Genomic DNA, 19,957 nt, shown 5'->3' with positions numbered 1-19,957 from the left:
ACCTCATTCAGCCTCTCTGACACCACAGCTGAGTTTCAACTGAAGCGTGAGCTTGGGGCACCAGACAAGTGGGTCCAGCTCGGGTGCTGGTGGAGCACGGTGCCATGCTGATTCAAAAGGCTACAGATAGCATCAAGTCAGTAGACACGCTGCGGTGCTGAAGGAAGTCTCACTGTGGAAACATTCACAGGGGGGCATCTGGAGGCCCAGCATGTCAACGGCTTCTAAGGACCGATTGCCGAAATCCCTCAACCACTCGCCGGGCCAGCCATTCACCTGCGGTCTTAATGCCAACGTCCTGACACCTCCATGCACTTCCTGCCACGTACAGCTTCACTCGTGGAGATGCTCCATGTGGCAAACACACCCCCAGGCCACTCACACAGCCTCTCCGTCTCCGGAGTGGCCTCAGGGAGCGCTCGTCGTGGAAACTCAGAGCCAGTCGATGCTGCTGCGTTTATTACACCAACGGTCTGAACATGTATCATTTATTTGGAGTTGCACACAGAACCCGGCCGCCTGCGCTCACAGTGTCATGCATACTTCTGGACAGTCAGCCCCACGCACCCCCCACCCCCGGGAGTGGGGGAGGGACAGCTTCCTGGGAAAGGCCTCCAGCCAGCGCATCGTGGTCCTCTTGACCATCGGCAGACTCGAGTTGCTTCGCCGGGGCAGCAGTCTCGGTGGGAAGACTGCGGGTCGGGCGGGTGTGCTTTCACAGTTACACGGGTGTAATGAGGGCACTGTGGGTGGCGCGGACGACAGGTGCGGGGCTGGATGGGCATGCTGGCACTGCTTCTGAGCTAGGCTAAGCGACCGGGAGTCCTCATGACGGAGCTCCGGCCTTCACAAGGAAGAGTCAGACATGACGGCGCCGTCACAATAAGGCCACTAAATCAACTCACAGCTAACGAGGCACTCAGAAGGAAGCTTCCAGGACTAAGGGAATGCAGCTCTCTCCTCTGATGCGGGTGCCGCTTGGCCACCAGGCCCCAGCCCTGAGCCAGCCACGGTCACGTGCCCTTTCTGAGCTGCAGGACATCACTGAGCACGACAGAGCAGAGCAGGGGCCACACACTTCAGGGTCAAGGGACATCGATCCAGGGGCTGGCTGCTGGCGAAGGCCCCCGTGCCTCTGTGTTGAACGGGGGACCCATGTGTCTCGGGGCTAATCCGAAAAGAGGCTGGCGAAGGACTTCCTCAAGCTCCGGATGGTCTCCGCTTTGGCTTCATCCTCGTTGGTTGAAGACCGGAAGAAGGAGGACTCGGAGAAGCTGAAGGCATTTGTCAGGGACTGCGACTTGCTTGAAGATAAAAACCAAAGAGAACGTGAGAGGCTGGTGCTCCGCTCGCAGCCCAGCAGGGAGGGATGGTGGCAGGAGGGTCAGGACCTCGGCCCCCCACTCCTAGCCCAAGGAGACCAGGAGAGAGCCTACCACTGGAGGGGCAGTGCTCCCCAGACTCTGGAAGGCCCTGTCCTCACCGCGGACAGACAAGGGAGACAGGAAAGAAAGGGAGAAGAGGATGGGGTAAGAAGAAGGAGGACTTGCTCAGAGGCTCTGCCATAGCTCATGCCAAGGGCCCGAGGGCTGAAGTTTAGCAACTTCCAAGGAGAAAGTGCTCATCTGGGAACCTTGGATGAGATCTTGACTCTTGCCATCCGCAATCAAGCGGTGCTCACAAGTCCCAGCTGGGTCTGGGCTCTGCCCCTTGCTCTTGTTGGGACTCAACCTCCCCATCTATGAAATGCACACATTTGGTGAGAGGGCAGCTAGGCCCTCTCGGCTCAGTTGGTTTGCTCTTCTCTCAGATTCCAGGAGAACCCTTTGCCTTGGTTCAGACTAATGGCCCGGCTTGCCTGTGTGGGAGATGAACACAATCACCCCAGCAGCCATCCTTCGAGGCTCTCCAATATAGAGTCTGCCAGGTTCAGGGTGTCCAGGGGCCAAAGAAATGCCTATTGGGCCCCTGTGGGGCCAGTTTTCTAATGAAAACCAAAGCGTACGCATTGTGGGGGCTGATTTTCCCTTTGAAGTCTAGGGCTAGGTGGAGACCCACTGGGAAGGCAAGAGAGCCCCGGGGAGGTGATGGGAGGCAGAGCCCAGCAAGCTACAAGAGGACCGGCTCTCTGGGTCGCTCAGGCCAGCCAGCTTGTTTCCCCTCAGCTGCTGCTAGGCTTCTCCTGTTGGTTTCTGGCTCCAGAACGTGTCTTCGGCTGTCCTGGAACTCCTGATCCTTTCTTCAAGGCTGGCTGCAACCCAGGAAACTCCCTTCTCTAGGACCCTGGACCATGTCCCTCCCGCCTCATGGACTTGTGAACAGATGCCCAGCCTTTCCTAAGGGCTGGGGACAGGCCTGCACATGCTGGCCTCGGCTGAGCACCTTAGCACGCATAGACAGTGGGCCCTGGGTGCACGTTTCCAGCTTGCTGGTCCAAGCTGGCTGAGTTTAATTCTTCAGCTCAGAGGCTGTGACCAGTCAAAGACCTGCCCTCTGACAGGGGCAGGCGGGGTGGTGACCTCCCTTCCCACGGGAGGGACAGCCCAGAGACAGCAGTCACTAGGAGCCCTGAGCCCTCAGCCTGGGTTGGCCTAACTAGCAGCTAGCTTTGAGAGGGAACATTAGTCACACTCTCTCGGAGCTGCGTGTCTCATCCGTGCCATGACTAGATTGCCAGGTGACTATTTGAGCTCCCAAATCTAGAGCCCTTTCTTCTCCCTCCTTGAAGACTCACTTCTTGCCCATGGCCTGACACAGGACTGGGGAGGAAGGTGTGTGTGTGTGGGTGTCTGTGCACCTCAAAGGCTGCCTCGGCTGACTGGGGAAGCAGAGGGTGGCAACTCTGGTTCAGGAGAGAGCAGGTAGGATGGAATACCACCCACGGCCAGGCACGATCTCCCAGGGGTCCCGCGTTCTGTCCTCTGAAGCAGGGGATAGGTGGGTGGGAAGGAGGGGTTTCAAGAGCGAATGCTGAGATGAGGGTCCCAGGGGACAGGGCTGCTCTGAGTCCGGCACTCTTCTGAGGCCTACACGGGAAGCTGGCCTCCTTGGGACAGAAAAGTTGAAATGGATTTAACTACTTCCCCCTTTTCCTTCTGGGCAGTCTCGCTGTTGGCACCCCCTCCACTGTGAGTCATTGGCAGGAAAGAGGGGGAGCGAGAGGGAGAGAGCAGAGGAAGGCTGGGAAGAGCCGTGGGAGGCAGAGGAGAGACAGGCCGAACAAAGTGCAGTCCTTAGGGAAGCTGGTGCAGGAACTAGTCTGCCTGATGCCTTGCTCTGGGAAGAAGGGGGCAGGGTCTGAGCTTCCGGCAAGACCTTCCATTTTTCACTTCCCTCCTTCCTACGCCCCAGCCACCCCCACCTTGCCCCTTTCAAAAGCCCCACTCTGGCATCTGTAGGGTGCCAGTGGAAGGTGCTTGCTAGCAGCTGAGCCCAGGCCTGAGCGAGGGGCAGGAAGGGGCTGTGTCGTGGTCATCTCTTACTTGAGCTGTGGGTGAGGCTGGGGCTTCTGCGCTGGAGCGGCCGGGGCTGGCTGTGCTTCTGCCAGGGAGTGGCTGCTGGAGGGTGCATCTCCGTGGGTGGTGGGGCCGCCCGGCCGAGGTGGAGCCGAGAAGGAGGAGGAGGAAGAGGAAGAGGATGATGATGAGGAGGAGGAGGAGGAGGAAGATGGCAGTGATGGTCCCCGGGGGAGCCGGCGTGGAGGCAGCACCTTGCCTGGGGGATGCATTCCTTGGGGTTGCCCAGGGCCCCCTAGGTTCGGTACAAGAAAAACTTCATAATTTAACCATTATCAAGGGGTTTCCTTATTAAAATCTATGTTTCAAAGGGTGTGCTTAGTTCATTATCCAAAGGATAAGCTCTGTTACGGGAAGCAAACCACGGGGGCTCGGATGGGCTCCGAGGGCATCCAGGCTCGTGCACACACTCAGACTCCTCTGCCGCACGCCCCGCAGACACGCACCACCCCAGTCCCAGCAGCAGTCAGAGGACAGAGAAGACACTCCAGGGTGAACAGGCCTCCCTCCGTCACAGGCCCCTCAGACTAGAGGGAGTCCTTCTTCCCCAGAGGTTCCAGACACCCTGTTCCAGGCCCACTACGAAACCCTGAGCCCACAAGGAAGATGTTAGCGGCCATCAAATTGCCCCCGACTCACGGCTACCCTCTGCACGGTAGGATCGGACCATTGTGATCAAGAGGGTTTCTCACTGGCTGCTTTTCAGGAGATAGATTCCCAGGTCTCTCTTTTTTGTCTGCCTTAGTCCGGAGCTTCGCCGGAACCTATTTAACATCATAGCAACTCGCAAGCCTCCACTGAGAGATAGACGGGTGGCAGTGGCAGCCGCTAAGGTGCACTGGCTGGGACACAAGCTGGATTTCTCACCTGGGAGGCAGGAATTCTACCACTGACCCATCAGTGCTCTGAAGATTCAGTACCCCAAACCGCAGGGTTGTGAAGTCAGTGCAGACTCGTAGGGACGCTACAGGACAGGGTAGAACTGCCCCACAGTATTACAGACGCAATCTGTCTGGTCCTCCTTCCCCAGAACCAAGCGCTAGTGGGTTTGAATCGAAGACCAGGGTGGTGGGAGGAGCACGGGGTTGGGACTTAGAAGACCCGAGAAGGGGTCCCTCAGCGGGCTTAAAGAGTGAGTCACAAAATGCCTCTGGGCTTTGGTTTTTCCAACGGTGACCTTGTTGAAAAGTAAGTCCTACACTTCGATATTGTTCAAGATGGTCATTAGGTTTCTAAGACGATCATGGATGAGAACGCGCTTCGAAAGCATCCTGTGCGTTACCATCCCAAGCTATCCATCCGCACAAGCGTCCCTGCCACACACCACACCAAGACCAAGCCCCTTTCCCCAGGGAGCCTTGTGACATCCTCTTGGTAACATCCTCAGGTGGTTCAGCAGGATGCACCTCTCAGGTGTGTGTGGACCCCAGAAAGCCCTGGGGACTCAGTGGGCCCCCTCAGGAAAGGAAGAGCTCCAGAAAGACGCAGCACACCTTCCCCCAGCAGGAGGCACAACACCATCTGGAAGCCACCTGCCCTCCGGGGGTTGGCAGCAGTTAAGTGTGGCAGACTTAGATTTCACTGGACGTTGGGGCTTATCCTCTGGAGTCCAAAACACCCATCAGCACACTCTGACTAGTGGGCCTGGTGTGCCATTGGCCAGGGAGACCTGCTTTCTCAGGGAAGGAGTGGGCTTCTAGAAGCTCAGCAGCAGCGAGAAGTGTGTTCAGCACAGTTTTCTGGGAACACCAGGGCACATGTGCCCTCAGGTGACAGAGAATTGCACACCTGTACCACTGCATTGGCCATTATTGTCAAGCCCTCTTTCAGATCAATGACCAAATCATACCAAAGTTAGGGACATGTAAACAAATAAGCGAGTACACAAATACATGGAATTTTTGTGCTGAAGAGGTTAAGGTTCCAATCAAATACTTAGTGAAGAGGGCTCTTGGTAGACGAGCAGATTATTTCGCATTACTCATCTCCCTCCCCGCAACCCCCTACCTCTCCCAAAGTTTGCATCCTTCATATGAGGGCAGTGTTTCTTGCAAAGTAACGCAGGTTGACAGCTCAGTCTCTTGTACCGAAAACCTGATTGCCTTCCCACTCGAACAGAGATACTTGAGTAACCAGAAACTTTACAACTTAACACTGAAGACAGATATAACTTTTCCTTTATTGCACATGAAGCTGTACAAGAGAGTCACAAAAGAGAGGAACTCCAGTCACACTTCCAGCATTGGCTGGGGTTCTCCCAGCTGAATAAGGTACAAAAAAAGGGGATGACATCAGAAAAGAAATGGGTACAAAACACCTGAACAGCAGCCCTAGACTGTGGCATGGGATGCCCCAGGCCACAGAGTTGTCCCTTGGCATGCTGCCTGGGGGCATGGGACAGTCAGGACCTGCTGTCTGCTTGTGCGTGGCCCTGGGAGCCATGGCTAGTGTCTCCCCCGACCCCCGCCTGAGAGGCCCTGGCGGGTGCCACACAGCAACCTAACTGAATTCAAATGGCAACTTCTTATTTGTGGCTCACAAATGTCACGTGAAAAGCACCTGATGTTCACACTGATCACATGCAGAGAAGCAACACCACCATTAGCTCACCACTGCCACTTGGACGAAAATAAAGTAAACAAAACAGACATCTTCCTCCATTTAAGACCTGTTGCTCTAATCCTTTCTATCACTGCAGCAGACTGGGAGATCATTAAGACATGATTCTTCTGCAACCCATCTGGAGGGCAGATATGCATCTATGTATATATTTATAACAGCTTAACTACCATTATCCTCTGAGGGATCACAAGTGAGAACATTCACACCCAGTGCATTTCCCTGCCTGCAAATTTGCCAGTAACCATAGGAGAGACCAGGGCATGTATCCCTGGACCTGTCAGCCATGTGACATCCTGCCGATGCGCAATACTCTTTAGACCTGGTCCCCAAGACCAAGTGACATGTCAAGACAGGGGTGAGAGGGAATGTAAAAGTAGAACCGGAAGCATTTCTTCTAAAAGGCAAACTGCTGGCATGAACTCCCAGAGGGCAGCTGGTGCCAGGAGATGGCGAGAGGAGGCCCTGAATGAGCACCCCACCCCTGCTTGCTGGAGTGAGGAGGGCTTAGCGGGGAGGGCTCTCTCAGGGGCATGGCTAAGGCCTCAGCCCCCAAACAAGACCCCACACAAGTGAAGGTCTGAGGAAATGCTTCCCAGGAAGGGTCCCACTATTTCTCCTTCAGACTCCGAGAGCTTTAAGAATGGCTGAGAGTAGAAGCCCCATGGAGTCCACCCCCAGGTTCTGTCGGCAGTGAACCCACTCGGACAAAATGGGCGTTCTGGATTTGGTCTGGAGTCAGGATGCCTTGGGAGAGGCCCAGAGCAGAAGAGCAGGCCCTTCCCGGACTCTGAGTGGCTCCCTGCCTTCTAGGCCCTGCGTGGCTAAGGAATGGCCTCCACACTGATGAGGCTTTGGGGGGAAATACAAAGCAGCCTAAGTCCCACAGAAGCACATGGGTGGCCAATTCAGAAACAGCAATGGAGGAAAAACACCTTGCGGGAGACGGAGGTCAGAACACAAAAAATACATCTTTACTCCATATTGCACATCAGCGGCCCCATTTTATATATATATATAAATCTCATAGCTAATGAGCTAATAATAAGGACAAAGGGGTACACCAGAAGATAGGGTTTGGAACATGTTCCTGGAAACGGCTTTGCTCATTACGTTTCAAGTCATCACGACACACACAAGCGCTCCACGGGCACAGCAGCCTCGTCACGTGGACTCACACGGCACCACAGCTTAGCAGGAGGAGGAACAGGCAGACACAGGCCTTCAAATTCAACAGATGGAGCGATGGAAGCGAGACCTCAAGGGTGTCTTAGCCGCCTATCTATTTACCCTAGGCATGCAGAAAGGACGCAGAAAGCACAGCTGTGGGCGACCCCAAGCACACATGTGGAGGTATGCAGGGCGGGGGGGCGAGGGTGCTGATCTGAACCTGGGGAGAGAGACCCCGAGGGGAGTCTGGTTTTCTCATGGTGGTCCCATTTCTCCCCTACCCGCAGCCCCCCGACTCCTCTTTCACCCCACGTTATGTCAGATTTCAAAAGAGAGACGGTCAAGCCACCCCGAGCGGGGATTCACACTGTCCTCGGAGAGGCCCAGTTCTCATGTACATGGTTGACACACAGCCCTGGAAATCACAAGTTACACAGAGAAACGTCAGTGAGTGTTACAAGCACGGACAGGAACAGGCAAACGACCAGACAGAGGAGCTGACGCCGCGTCGGAAAAACACAGTCCATCAGCATCGAAGGGGTGCAGAGGTGGGACCGGCAGGAGGCTCCCCTCCCGCCCGCCTTGCTTTTCGTCTTTTCTTTCTTTCTTTGTTTTTGGCTTAAATTTTCTGCTTTGACAAATTAACCACTGATCGCTTTTAAGAAGCTTGGACTTGTTTGGGCCCTACTGCAATGCCATTACAGTCGAGAATATACTGTAAACAACCTTGGGGGGGTGGCCGCTGAGGCGGGGTCTTGCCGGAGTCCGGGTCCTTAAGCGCTCCGCTCTGGAAGACAAAAAGGCAAGATGGATCACAAGCCCTGCAGGTGAAGTCCAAGGAGAAACCCTGCAGCTCTGTGGTCCAGCCTCAGCCTCGGAGACCCCGCCAGGGTGGGCCCTCCTGCCTCCCTCCCGTCAGAAAGGCTTCTGCAGGGGAAGGGAGTTTGAGCTTGGACCATTCTGCTGGCAGCGTCTGCCACCGCGGGAGCTTCAGCTTCCTTTAAGCCGGAGTCTTCTCCCACTACCTGGCTTCTCCTCTGGCGCTGGCCGGGCCTGGAGGTGGCCCTGCACAGACAGTGCAGGTTCCCGAGGGAAAGGAAGAGCTATACAAGCTCCCAGGCTGAGTTGGGGGCATCAGTGCTCCAGGGGGAGGCAAGGCAGTGGGGCTGGAGTTCACTGAGACAGGGTCAGTCCTGGGCCAGTAGCTGGGGTCCCAGCTACTCCATGGGCTGCACCGCTGTGGCTCCCACAGGGAGGACCTGGAGGGAGGGACCCGTAGTGTGTTTCCCAGAAGCCTTCTTACCCAGAGGGCAGGTAGAAGATGCTAATGTTTGTGGACGTGCTCAAGGCCAGGCTGTTCTTCAAAGGGCCCGCTACATGATTTTACCCAGCTTGGGCTCACTCCCCCATCTCCTCCCTCCCTCTTCCCAGTCCTGGCTGATTATGCTCTGATAGGATCAAAGGCTCCAGAGGACGACATTGGTGTGTCCAACATATTCGAGGCAAGGAGACTTGAGCTGATCTTGAATTCAGCCAAGGGAAATGCTCTTGTACAAGCTGCCAAGTGTGCCAATAGTGACATCATGGGTGGGGGGTGGGGGTGGGGGGAAGGGGGACTTCCGAGGCGGGTGACAAAGTGGCATCCTCCCACTTCCTCTTCCGGGCTACTTGCCCCTTGTGACATGCCCCCAGCATCCTTCCCCCCTCCCCCTGCTCCCCACTCCTGCTCCTTCTGCTGCTGTTTCCCGGACCTTCAAGTCTGTCTAGACCTGTTTTCAGCTTCGCTCCAGGGATGGGGAAGTGTCAGCCTTTCCCGGGCCTTTGAATGCAGTCAGAGCATGGCCTCAACCATTCTATTATTGGTAAGGACAGGGGGTCCTTCGAAAGGTCCTTGGAGTCACCCAATCACAGCCTGCCTTTGCTATCTATAACCCCAAACTCTCAGTCTCCAGTGCTGCGTCCCTCCTCCTCCAAGCACTCTCTTGGGCTCTGTCATACCCAAACCCATTTAGCCTTCTTCCTGGCAAGTGAGAGACACCATGTTCTCTTGACCAGTGCTGGGACCTGAATCACTTCTTCCTTAGACTATAAAACAGTCTCTAGTCTCTTGTTCCTTCTCTCTCTGATCTGTCTTCTCCTAAGTGCCTCCGCTAACAGTCACTCCGCTGCTCTCGATCATTTATAGCTGGCCTTCGCTGTGTGCTTCCCAGGTGTGGCGGGCTTTCACGCGGCATCTCCCTTCACCCCACACTAACTCTATGATGTAGGGATTGTTATGATCCACACCCCTCATTTTTAGATAAGGGAATTGAGTAAGTCGAGAAACGTCCAAGGTCCGCCAGCGGAGCTAAAGCAGCTGAGCTGGAGCCAGGCTGTCTAACAGCATCCACGCGCCTCAGGCTGGCATTGGAAAACATCTTCAGCATGGTCCTAATCACCCTGCCAGCCTTATCTTTCAGGCAGGAGCCTGCGTTGTTTATTCTCCTGTCTAGGCCACACCACTGTTTAGGCTGGGTGCCCTCTGGAAGGTCTTTTCTCCTTTCGAGGTCCATCCAACCCAACACATGCCAGAGGCCAAAGTCAAGTGCCACCCGCCTTGAGAAATCTTCCCTTTGACCACCCCCTTGACTATGCCCGCCCCTCCCTCTGAAATCCCATAAAGGCACCGCACAAACTTGGGCCACCAAAGGGGCACCTGAAGACTTGTAGACCCTTGAAGGCAAAGAATGTATCTTTATCTTCTCACAGATGGCCAACAAATGCACACTCCTTGCTTCTCCCCCACTCCCTCCCTGCCAAGAAAAACTGGAATACTGAAACTGGAAATGATTTCTTTTAAAGATAAAATTTATGAATAAATCCATGAAATGGGAAATGGACTGGATAAACACTAAGGTTTTCAAAGTTCAACCCTTGGGGGTGCAGTGGTTATGAGTTGGACTGCAGTCCATAAGGTTAGTAGTTCGTAACCACCTGCCACTCCATGGGAGGAAGATGGGGCTTTTGACTACCGTAAACAGTTACAGTCTCAGAAACTTACAGGGGCAGTTCTGTCCTGTCCTCCAGGGTCACTGCAAATCCGTACTGACTCGATGGCAGTGAATTTGCTTGTTTATGGTTCCTTCCACCCTATGCATCTATGATTCCACGAAAATTCCGACCCTGCCAGTGGGATGAGCTCACCGGAGGGCTGGTAAGACTGCCACCAAGAAGACAGGCGAGGGCTCTCTTTGGCCACCAAAATCATATACAAGCCAGACCCCCAAGATGACCTGGGTCCAAGGTTCCCTTCCATAGGCATCAGGAGAAATGCTCCCCCAGGGGGCAGCCTTGACTGGAGCCTGGTTACATGCCTAGACCATCCTCGTCTGGTGCTCAAGGAGCTTCTCTTGTCCCCGCTCCACAGAGGACTTCCCAGGGACTGTGGCAGCCGCGGAGGAGAGTCCCCAAGGACTTTCCCTTGCCAGGCAGAGACACTCTGGCTCCACCCACCAGCCTTCCGTCTGCTAGGGGGCTGAGGGCCTAGTCCCTGCGGGCTTGGACTGCCATGAGATCTGTCTCCAGTCACCACGAGCCGCCGCCTGGGATGGTGCATTCCAAAGAAGTCTGGCCACTCTGGCGTCTCTATCAAACTGGCCTGTGGCCAGCCTGCAGCAGGAGCTCATGGGCAGCCTGAACCGCAGAGCTTCCCTCTGAATGCTAGACTGACACAGATAGGTGACCCTACCACACCCAACGTGGATGTCCCACTGCACACCCAAAAAGAACGGGTCTACGTGGCATGCTAGTTGCAGAGGGGAAAAGCAATAGTCTGGTCTTCTAAGACATCAGCTCTCTCCACCCTCCCCTTCCCTGTGGTCTGGTGGGAGGCCACAAGGGCACAGTGCACGGTATGGTGGACAGCTTCCTGAACGAAACCCAGACCCAGGCTCAATCCTGACTCACAGAGACCCTATCAGAGAGTAGAACTGCCCCTTGTGGATTTCTGAGACAGTACCTCTTTACGGGGGCAGACAGCCTCATCTTTTTCCTTCAGAACAGCTGGTGGGTTTGAACCACTGCCCCCGAAGTTAGCAGTTCAATAAGTAACCCTCTATGCCACCAGGGCTCCTTTGCTCTCTAAACTGGGGACCCGGAAATTCAGATTTCCTGATTAGCAGCCTTGTGGCCTTGGACAAGTTACTGGCATTTTCTCCATTCATATGTAAAACAGAGATAGAAACGCCAGGCCAAACCACCTCACATAAAGGTTGTGAGGCTCAATGTTATGGATACGCTTTATAAACTGTAAAATACGAGGCAAATGCAAGTGAGCATCACTATTATTTAAGTAACATATTACCAGGCCAAAGGAATGAAGCGCTAAGGGCAGAATCTCCTGTACCAGGAAAGAAGAGGTTTTTGCATGGTTTTCTGTGACCTGGCATTTGTCGTTCACCGGGTGGGGGTGGGGGTGGTTAAACTACAATCAGACGACTCAGATGGCTCAGAGCTGGGCTGTACCATGACCTCTAGATATTGCAGTCTTGGACCAACCAAGGTCCCCGCAGATGCGGAAAAGTCCATTCGGAAACAGTAAATATTAGCTTTGGAGGTGATTGGAAAGGAAATCACTGGCTTGGAAGAGAAACCAAGCCCAGGGGTGTGGGTTTGTGGGTTTTTGTCAAAGGCACCTCTAATTCCCATCCTGCCGCTTTTCAGCAGATAAGCGAGCAGAGAGGAGCGCCCATCTGAGGGCACTCAGCGTGGAAAACTGAGGAAGTTAAGACCGTGAGTGACTCAGTTCTTCGGGGGTGTTGGCCTGCGCCCAGCTGCCCCCACACCCCCTGAGAAGGAAGGGCCTGTGCTTGCTTGCTCAGCATTTCTGAGACAGGAAATTGGGAAAGGGTCCCAGGGTCTGGCCCCAGGAAAGAGGCCAGGGCAAGCTCCTTGCTGGGCCGGGCCATGCCACGGAACTATTCTGATCAGCTCCCCCAGGCCCCATGGCCCCGGTCTAGGACCCCAGGGGGAATGAGCCAGTAGGAAGGAATGTGCTCTGCAGGCTGTAGGGTCAGTCGGTGCAAAGGGAACATCATGCCTCCTGGCACCTTGGGGTCTTTCTGGGCTCACCTCTGCAGTCAGCCAGGGCCACTTCCTTCCTCGGAGAGGTCCTGAAAGGTGCCCGAGGAGGAGCGGCTCCTCCTTCCTCTGCTCTGAGGACAGAGCTCATTCATCTCCTGCCCTGGGGCCGGCGCACAGCCTACGGACATAGGACCGTGTCCCATGGGGGCAGTGCATGGGTCCTACGGGGGCACAGAGGGCCAGGTCACCCAAGGTCAGAGTGTCAGCTTCAAGTGATTAAAGATGTCCCTTAAAAGTTAGGACAGCCCTAAAATAGTCAGTTTCCCTTAATAGTCTGTCCAAGGATCTGGTCACCAGTGAATCCATCGGAACCTGCCTCACATCTCTCCACATTCTCAGCTCATGCTCACTGGGGAACAAATTCCCCAATGTCAGCCGCTGTGGGAAGCAGGAAGGCCTCTCATTTGTCCTAAATTTACCTCGTCAAAGCTCTAGCGAGGCCCTCTTATTCCCATGTTTGGGATTTGAGGAACCATTGTCTCCCTCAGTCTACAAGCATGACTCCAATGATACTCCTTTTTAACCCTTGGTCCCTCTCACCAAGGAAACCTCATTTTTATGAGCCTTTGTGGCCGGAAGGGCCTGGCTGGGAAGGCTTTCAGGACTTCCTTGGGCCAGGGGGGGAAAAAAGCAAGAACAAAACCAAACAACTCAAGCCTACTGCTACCAAGTTGATTCCAAGTCATAGTGACACCCCCCCACCACCCCACCCCCCCACCCCCCGCAGAGTTTCTGAGATGGTAAATCTGGGAGCAGATAACACCATCTTTCTCCCATGGATCTGGCGGGCTTGAACTGCCAAACTTGCAGTTAAGCAGGCCCACGCCTAACCCACAGTGCCACCAAAGCTCTTCCTGAGGCAGTGATGAGCCTTCTTTTCCAGATTCTGTGGTTAGCGAGCATCCTTGCCCACAACATCTCAGAGATGGGAGGGAATTTTAAAATGCCGGCTACCACTCCCAGTTGCCCCTTCCCAGAGACTGGCAGGGTGCTTCCCCGTCCTGCTAGAATGGCAGCTGAACAGTGGGAGGTGCCCACCCACTCCTGGCCAGAGCAACCATTTCCCAGGCTTTGGTTCTGAAAGTGTGTTCCTTATGCTGAGTCCACACCTGTCACTCAGAAGCGTTGCCTTTTGGTAAGGTCCATGCCACTGCAGTGATCAGAGAGCTAGCTATATAAGTCACCTGCTCCGTGAGACCATGACGAATCAATGGCGATTCCTTCCCCTTGTTACTTTTACGAAGAGATTTGCCAAAAGCCTTGTGCTCCCAGGAGTGGCACCAGCTTTTCTCCTCTGAGCACAACGCAATAAGGCTTGTCTCTGCCATCCTCTGACCCTCAACCTGGAAACTGCTGTCCGGAGAGAGGAAGAAACCTGGCTTCCCCTTGGACGCCGAATGTGTGCTAACGTGTCCAAAGGCTCCTCATGAGTCTAACCCACAAACAAGTCAAACAGCTCCCACTCTGTGGACCACTAGAAGCCATCCCTCAACCCCCAGCCTAGCCCAATCATGTCTGGGATTTCTACAGCAGCAATGAATTCTGTCTTTGCTTCTGGAAGACTTTACTGGAAAAATAACAGGAGGAAATGGACCCCGATTAGCCACAAGAAGGAGAGCGTGACCTGGGAGCTTTGTCCACCTGCCTCCCCCCTGGTTCCCGGGAGTCTGGGCAGCAGCACAACCCTCTCCAGGGCCCGGGATGAAAGGCCTAGCTCAGATCCCGGAAGGCACACAGGGTCAGGGCCTTGTGGCAGGACGGCAGTGCAGGGAGTTCAGGGAGGAGTCTCTGTGGGTATTTAATCTGCAGGCTCTGGCTGTCAGTGGCCACCAGGTGTCACTGGCACCTTGAGAACAGTCTCCCAAAAGGCCTTCAGAGTCACTGGTGCAGAGGGTCACAGCTCTAATGGGGATGGGGGGTGGGGGGAGGAGGTGGAGGGAGGTGTGTGTGTGGGGGGGGCTCGCAAAGTCCAGCCAGGCAGTGGTTAAGCTGCAATCAGCCAAATCGGGCTTCGCCACCTGCCTCTGGGGTCGGACCTCTTACACCTCTGTCAAGGCTTCTGACACCTTGGAACCATTCCCAAACTGGTGCTTTGTTACCTAAGGAGAATTCTTCCAGCTCAGGGCTGGTGATAGCAAGGTATGGTGTGTCCACTTCTCTGCTTCACACCCCCACCCCTCCCCACTTGATAGGTCTCTTGGTTCTTCTAGAACCAAAGAATACACGCTCTCATGGTGCAGCTGTCAGCTTGCATCTATAGAGAAAGTCAGCAGTTGGCTAATCATGTCTGTCCTGGTCTTGGGCAAGCAGCAGCTCCCAGGGTTTGTGACTCGAGCCAGGAGCTGCTTCTTCGTGAGTCATCAGCGATACAGAAGAAAGAGGTCACACGAGGGGCTGAGGGTGAGGACTACTCCGGAGTGATGACCTCGAAGGACATGCACTGCTGTGTACAGTACTGGCTGGGGCCCAGGTCATACCCACGGGTTGGCATGAAGTTAACTCATAGGATCCCTGACACCAACTCCCACAGGCTGGTAGAGCTTGCAGTTAAAGATGTTCATTCAGACTGGGAAGCCACTTGGCAAGTATATATTGCAGTGGCACATCAAGGGGACAGTGGGGGTGACAGTGACTCACCAGGGTGGTCAGGGCTTTTGATAGTCATTTGTATACAATAGATAGCACTAGGTGGCGATGGAAAAAGTAGAGACTTCTGGTTAGTTTTATGATGTTAGTTAAAAAATTCTCTGCAGATGACTAAGAATTTTCACCCAGGCACCCTTCTACCCGCCGTGGTCCAGCCAGGATATATTCCAGGTACTCTGTGGGCTCTAGAGATTCAGCAGCAAACAAGCCCTAAGGACGCAAGGAAATCAACAGGCAAGACTATTAAGAAGGGAGAGATGGTCGTCAGTGACTCACCGTGGCAACTTTTAATGGGATGGTTGAGGAAACACTCCTTACACAGCTGTGAAGGAGCCAGTCCCACAAGGATAAGAGGGAGAAGCATTTCAGAGAGAGACCACAGCTAACACCAACACCTTTGCCAGAGGGGCTAGGGCTGTGTGGGCGAGAACTACAGTGAGTGGTATAAGATAAGGTGACCAGACGTCCCGCTTTTGGTGTGACAGTCCTGATTTTTGGCGTTTTAAAAAAGTCCCGATTTTTGGAAAGAATGCACGACAACCTAGGGAATGGTCTATTTGGTCCACAGACCACATTTTTAATCAAGAACACCCCCCAATAGCCCCCACCCCGGGTCAGTGGTGTCCCGCTTTAAATCTGGTCACCTCAGTATAAGAACAAAGAGGCAGGTGTGGGGCCTATACAAATTGCTTGGGGAAAATGAGGGGTCGGGGTGGGCGAAGAAGGTTTAAGGGTAAATTAGCCAAGAACTCTGCTTTGGCCTTGTTATATTGAAGACGCAACTGAAAAGTACGGCAAGATAAGCATGGACGTGACCCACCACTGGGATGGGTGGCAAGGCAGGGAATTTGACAAGAGCACCATCAGCGGAATGATGGGTCCTGGCTGGAAGGGACTAGGGGGTTGAGAAAGGTCTCTCTTTTTATTTTCTGTTTTAAAAAATGGGACCTGTGAAGGGAGCCGATGTCGAGGGGTCCCTGCAGAAAAAGGATGTTTGGAAACGGATTGTGATAGCAATCGTACATTCCGCTTGACAAGACTGAAATATTGTCGTATCATCGGGACTCCAGGCATGGCATGCTTCCGCCACATCTGACTGTTGCTCTGAATAATAGGCTGAGCAAAGGATGCTGGGATTTCTGAAGAAGCCCCACTTTTATAAAAATAAGGAAGTTGTTGCCCAGAGAAGCTAATGCTTTCTGTGGGATAGAAACTATTTGCCCGGTATGTCTCTAATTGAACTTTACTTCGTCCAAAGTTATTTCCACCCAATGAGCCTTCACAAAGTTCATGGTGAGACTACACTGTCTTTTAACTTCACTTTCCCACAGGCATCTTGAAACCCTAAATTTTACTGCCAGAAGGGATCTTGGTAATGTTTTTGGTTCAGCCCCTCATATTATGCATGAAGATACTGAGGCTCAGAAATGAGAAGAAATGGCCTACGATTACCTAGAGAGACAGGGGCAAGGGGCTACCTAATTCTCAGCCCAGACTTCTTCCTTCCAGTTCTGAATGGTTTCCCTTGCCGAAGGCTGAGAGTGTGTTGTGCACCTTAACAGAAATACTTCAGGGCCTCTCACAGGCTCCTAGAGCAGTCTGATTTTTTGTTTTTTATCTTGCCTGGGAAGTGTCAGGCTCTCTTACTGGGGCATGAATTGTTTATAACTGGCAGCCCCGTCAGTCCCAACTTGGACACCTGGACCATCAGAGCAGTCCCATTCATCCCCAGGTGAAGCCACGAGAATCCTCCTTTCCAAAGAAGTGTTTCGAGCTCAATAGATAGTAAGAGACCATTTCTTATCAGAATTGGGGAAACCGAGGTTCAGAGAGGAAGCTGACTTGTCAGTGATCATATTGCTCTAGTTTATGCATTTTTGATAGAAATATTTCTCATCTATTATGTTTCTAGCCCCCTTACAAGGAATATGGAGTACCGACTACATTCTAACCCTTTCTTGGTGATTCGGGTCCATGACGAGGAACCTCAACCACACTTCTGGGTGCTATGGGTCTGTGATAGTCAGAAGATGAGATGGGAGACCCGTGGAACTGGCTGCACTGTAAAATCCACACTGCTTTACTAATGCATGCACGCACGCACACCCTCCAGTGTAGGGTTGTCAGCCTTCTCTTCTTCCTTACTGGAGAATTTCTAGAATCCAATGGCCTTTGCTTCTGACTGCAGTGCAAATCCCATAAGGTACTGGGCTTTAGAAAAGGGAGAAATCTCAAAGCCGAATGCTGTAAGGAGCCCACACTCAGAGGCTTCTTACAGACAGACAGCCAAACATCAGTTGTCAGGCAGTTGGTTCTGACTCACGGAGACAGCAGCGGGACTCTGAAGGAATTCTCATTTATAAACTGATCAAGCTCAAGGCTGAGAAAGGGTAGTCACCATTCTCCGCACGTGACGTTACACAGCTCTTTGGGGGCAAAAGTAGACTGGGACTCTGTCCTTTCACTCGCTGTCCCAAGTTCTTAGCATCTCATCACATAGACAGACGTGCAGTGCAGAGAAGAGTTAGGATATTGGGAAGTAAGGTACCTTTTAGATGGGATTAGAGACCCCTCTAGTCCTGGGGCCCTCGCTCTGCTCCCAGTTTTTGGCGCTGCACACAAGCTTCCCCGTGGGTTCCCCGCTGGCCTGCTGTGTGTCCTGTAGTGGGATCGGCCATTAGTCCTGAACCACAGTTGACTGGCATCTGACCAATGGCCTCTCCTTTCCCTAATACGATATTTGCCCTGCTACTCTCTCCTACCACGAGGCACCTGACTCTCCCCTCAGTTTAGACCAGCAGATTCCCCAAGACGGCCCTCTTTCTCTAAATTTGGCAGACCCGTCCCAGCTCAGGCATGAATGGCTGGAAGAGGTCTGGCCCCGTCTGAGTGATGGGCCAGTTGACAAGAGGTGCCAAACTGACTCCCATGCCCTGGAGAGTTCGAGTTTACAGGGAAATGGCTCGGAGGGGTGGGGGGGGAGAAGACCCCGTAGATCCTGTCCAGCCTGGAGGACGTGGACCTCTGTCCTAGCCCTAGGAGAGGATTCGGAATGACTCTGGGCTCACGGTGCAGCTTCCCAACTGCTTACCTGTGGCTGCTGAGTGGTTAAGGGTCTCTGAGGAGACAGGGCAGGGGCCCTGGACAGCAGCTGGTTCATCTTGCTGATGACCAGGTCTGTGATGAGTTGTCTGTCCTCCACCTGGTGCTCCCCAATCAGAGGCATACTGCAGTCCATGACCTGGGGGAAGGGTGAAGTAGGTGATGAAAGGAACAGGAAACAGAACAGGTGGGATTTAAGCTGGCAGAGGTGGGCTGGAGCTGAAGCTGGTGTTGTCCGCAGCTGGAAGCATGCTCCTGGGCGGAGAATGATCTGTCTCCTCTCCCCTTGTAAACCTGTGCATTGGGCCTTCCCTCCAAGCTTCAGGACTCAGAGAGACTGGAAGATTGAGGACCGGACCGATGTCATGGGGAGAGGTAAAAGCAATGAGAGATGTGGTCCCAGGGGTGGGAGGTTTGTAGGCAGGGGCACAGGATGAGAGGACTTGTCAGAGGAGGCAGTTTTCATCTCTTTGTGACTTTTCATCCACATAATCTCTGTCTCCAAACATGCTCTGCTCACTAACTGGCTGGCCCCTTCCTGCCTTTGCTCCGGATCCAGCATGCTGCCTGCCTTCATCCACCACCCCTCCTGTTACCTCCTGTCATGCCAGGCCCAGGTCAATGTTTCCCTCCTTTCGGAAGCGTCTGCCTTACTCAGATCATAGACGGTATAGTCTATTTCTCTTGTTTATGAGTGAGAAAACTGACCCTACACAGAGAAGGGCGGTGACCACCCAGAAGATCCTAGGCAAGTCATGCGGGAGATTCTGAAGCTCGTGTTGAGCCCGTGTGGGAATACCACCAACCGAGTCCTGCTCAGAGGAGGATTGACAGGAAAGTGTGTCTCAGGGCTTCTCTCTCTCTTTCTCTCTCTCTCTGTGATGTCAGACTTTCGAGGTCAGACTTACCTCAAAAACGTAGTCTTTCCCATCTTTGCCATGCACTGCTTTGACAGCACAGATGTCCAGGCCACCAAACATCTCAGAGCAGGTGTCCACCCACAGCTTGTACCTGGAAGGAATGGAAGGCATCCTGAGCCTGGGACATCAGCTCAGATCGAGTCAGCTTGCTGGTCCAGCGCTCTGGCTGCCTTCACTTCTCCTGTCCCCTCATTCTTTCCCCAGGAGGCTCATTCCCTTAGCTCCAGTGCCTTCCCCTCTGCTCTCCAGAGCCTGTCTGCCTTCCGTCTTTGTAGGCTGAAAGCAGGTCTCACCTCCTCAAGGAGGAGGCTTTGATTGGCTACTCCAACCCACACCGATGACTCCATCCTCAGGCTTATGCGGTCTTTATTGCATGTAGCACATGACCCAGCCCTGTGTGGTCTTGTGAATGAGCTACTTGGCCCTGAGTGTCTTCTCCATCCTATTAAATTGAGGCTCCCTTTGGACAGGGCTCGTCCTCTGTGGGAGCCTCCCCCGTGCGGTGCGTCACTCACCTGTCTGACATGGCAATCTGTTCCAGCATCGCTGAGCCCGTGTTTGTCTTCCAGTTCCCTGAGATGGACGTCCTCCTGAAACAGAGACCCACCAGGGCAGGACAAGACGGGCAGGCAGTGAGCTATACTGGCAAGAGGCAGGCATACCTGCCCACAATTTTAGCTACCGGCTGCTGTCCCCACTCACTGTGCCAGTACGGTCCAGGGACCTCTGCCAGGTCCCTGCCCCTCCTCCTCTTCTTGACAAAGATCCATGGAGCCTTCCTCGATCTTTCCAAGCAGAGGAGCTCTTGCTCTCCTTAGAGACCCCCACACCCCACCTCTGCCTGTACCTCACTTACAATCCTAC

General features: G+C 53.8%; 1 protein-coding gene across 1 annotated transcript in view; it reads right to left on the bottom strand.

Moving 5' to 3' along the window:
* Positions 1 to 437: 437 nt before the first annotated feature.
* Positions 438 to 19,957, bottom strand: part of SYN2 (synapsin II) — a gene marked incomplete at its 5' end in the record, with an annotated part of 47,048 nt that continues 27,528 nt past the window's right edge. Inside the window, 6 exons of the mRNA XM_004702386.4 lie at positions 438 to 1,304; positions 3,483 to 3,750; positions 8,031 to 8,091; positions 18,163 to 18,312; positions 19,082 to 19,184; positions 19,609 to 19,683. Of these exons, the coding sequence (XP_004702443.2) occupies positions 1,169 to 1,304; positions 3,483 to 3,750; positions 8,031 to 8,091; positions 18,163 to 18,312; positions 19,082 to 19,184; positions 19,609 to 19,683 (793 nt within the window). The remainder of the gene's footprint in view (positions 1,305 to 3,482; positions 3,751 to 8,030; positions 8,092 to 18,162; positions 18,313 to 19,081; positions 19,185 to 19,608; positions 19,684 to 19,957) is intronic.

Source organism: Echinops telfairi, unplaced genomic scaffold (genome assembly GCF_000313985.2).
Source record: "Echinops telfairi isolate 266 unplaced genomic scaffold, ASM31398v2 ScPeMD7_31;HRSCAF=116, whole genome shotgun sequence".
In the NCBI taxonomy this organism is placed as follows: Eukaryota; Metazoa; Chordata; class Mammalia; order Afrosoricida; family Tenrecidae; genus Echinops; species Echinops telfairi.
Note: the sequence above shows the minus strand (reverse complement) of the source record. Positions and strands in the feature narration are given on the sequence as shown.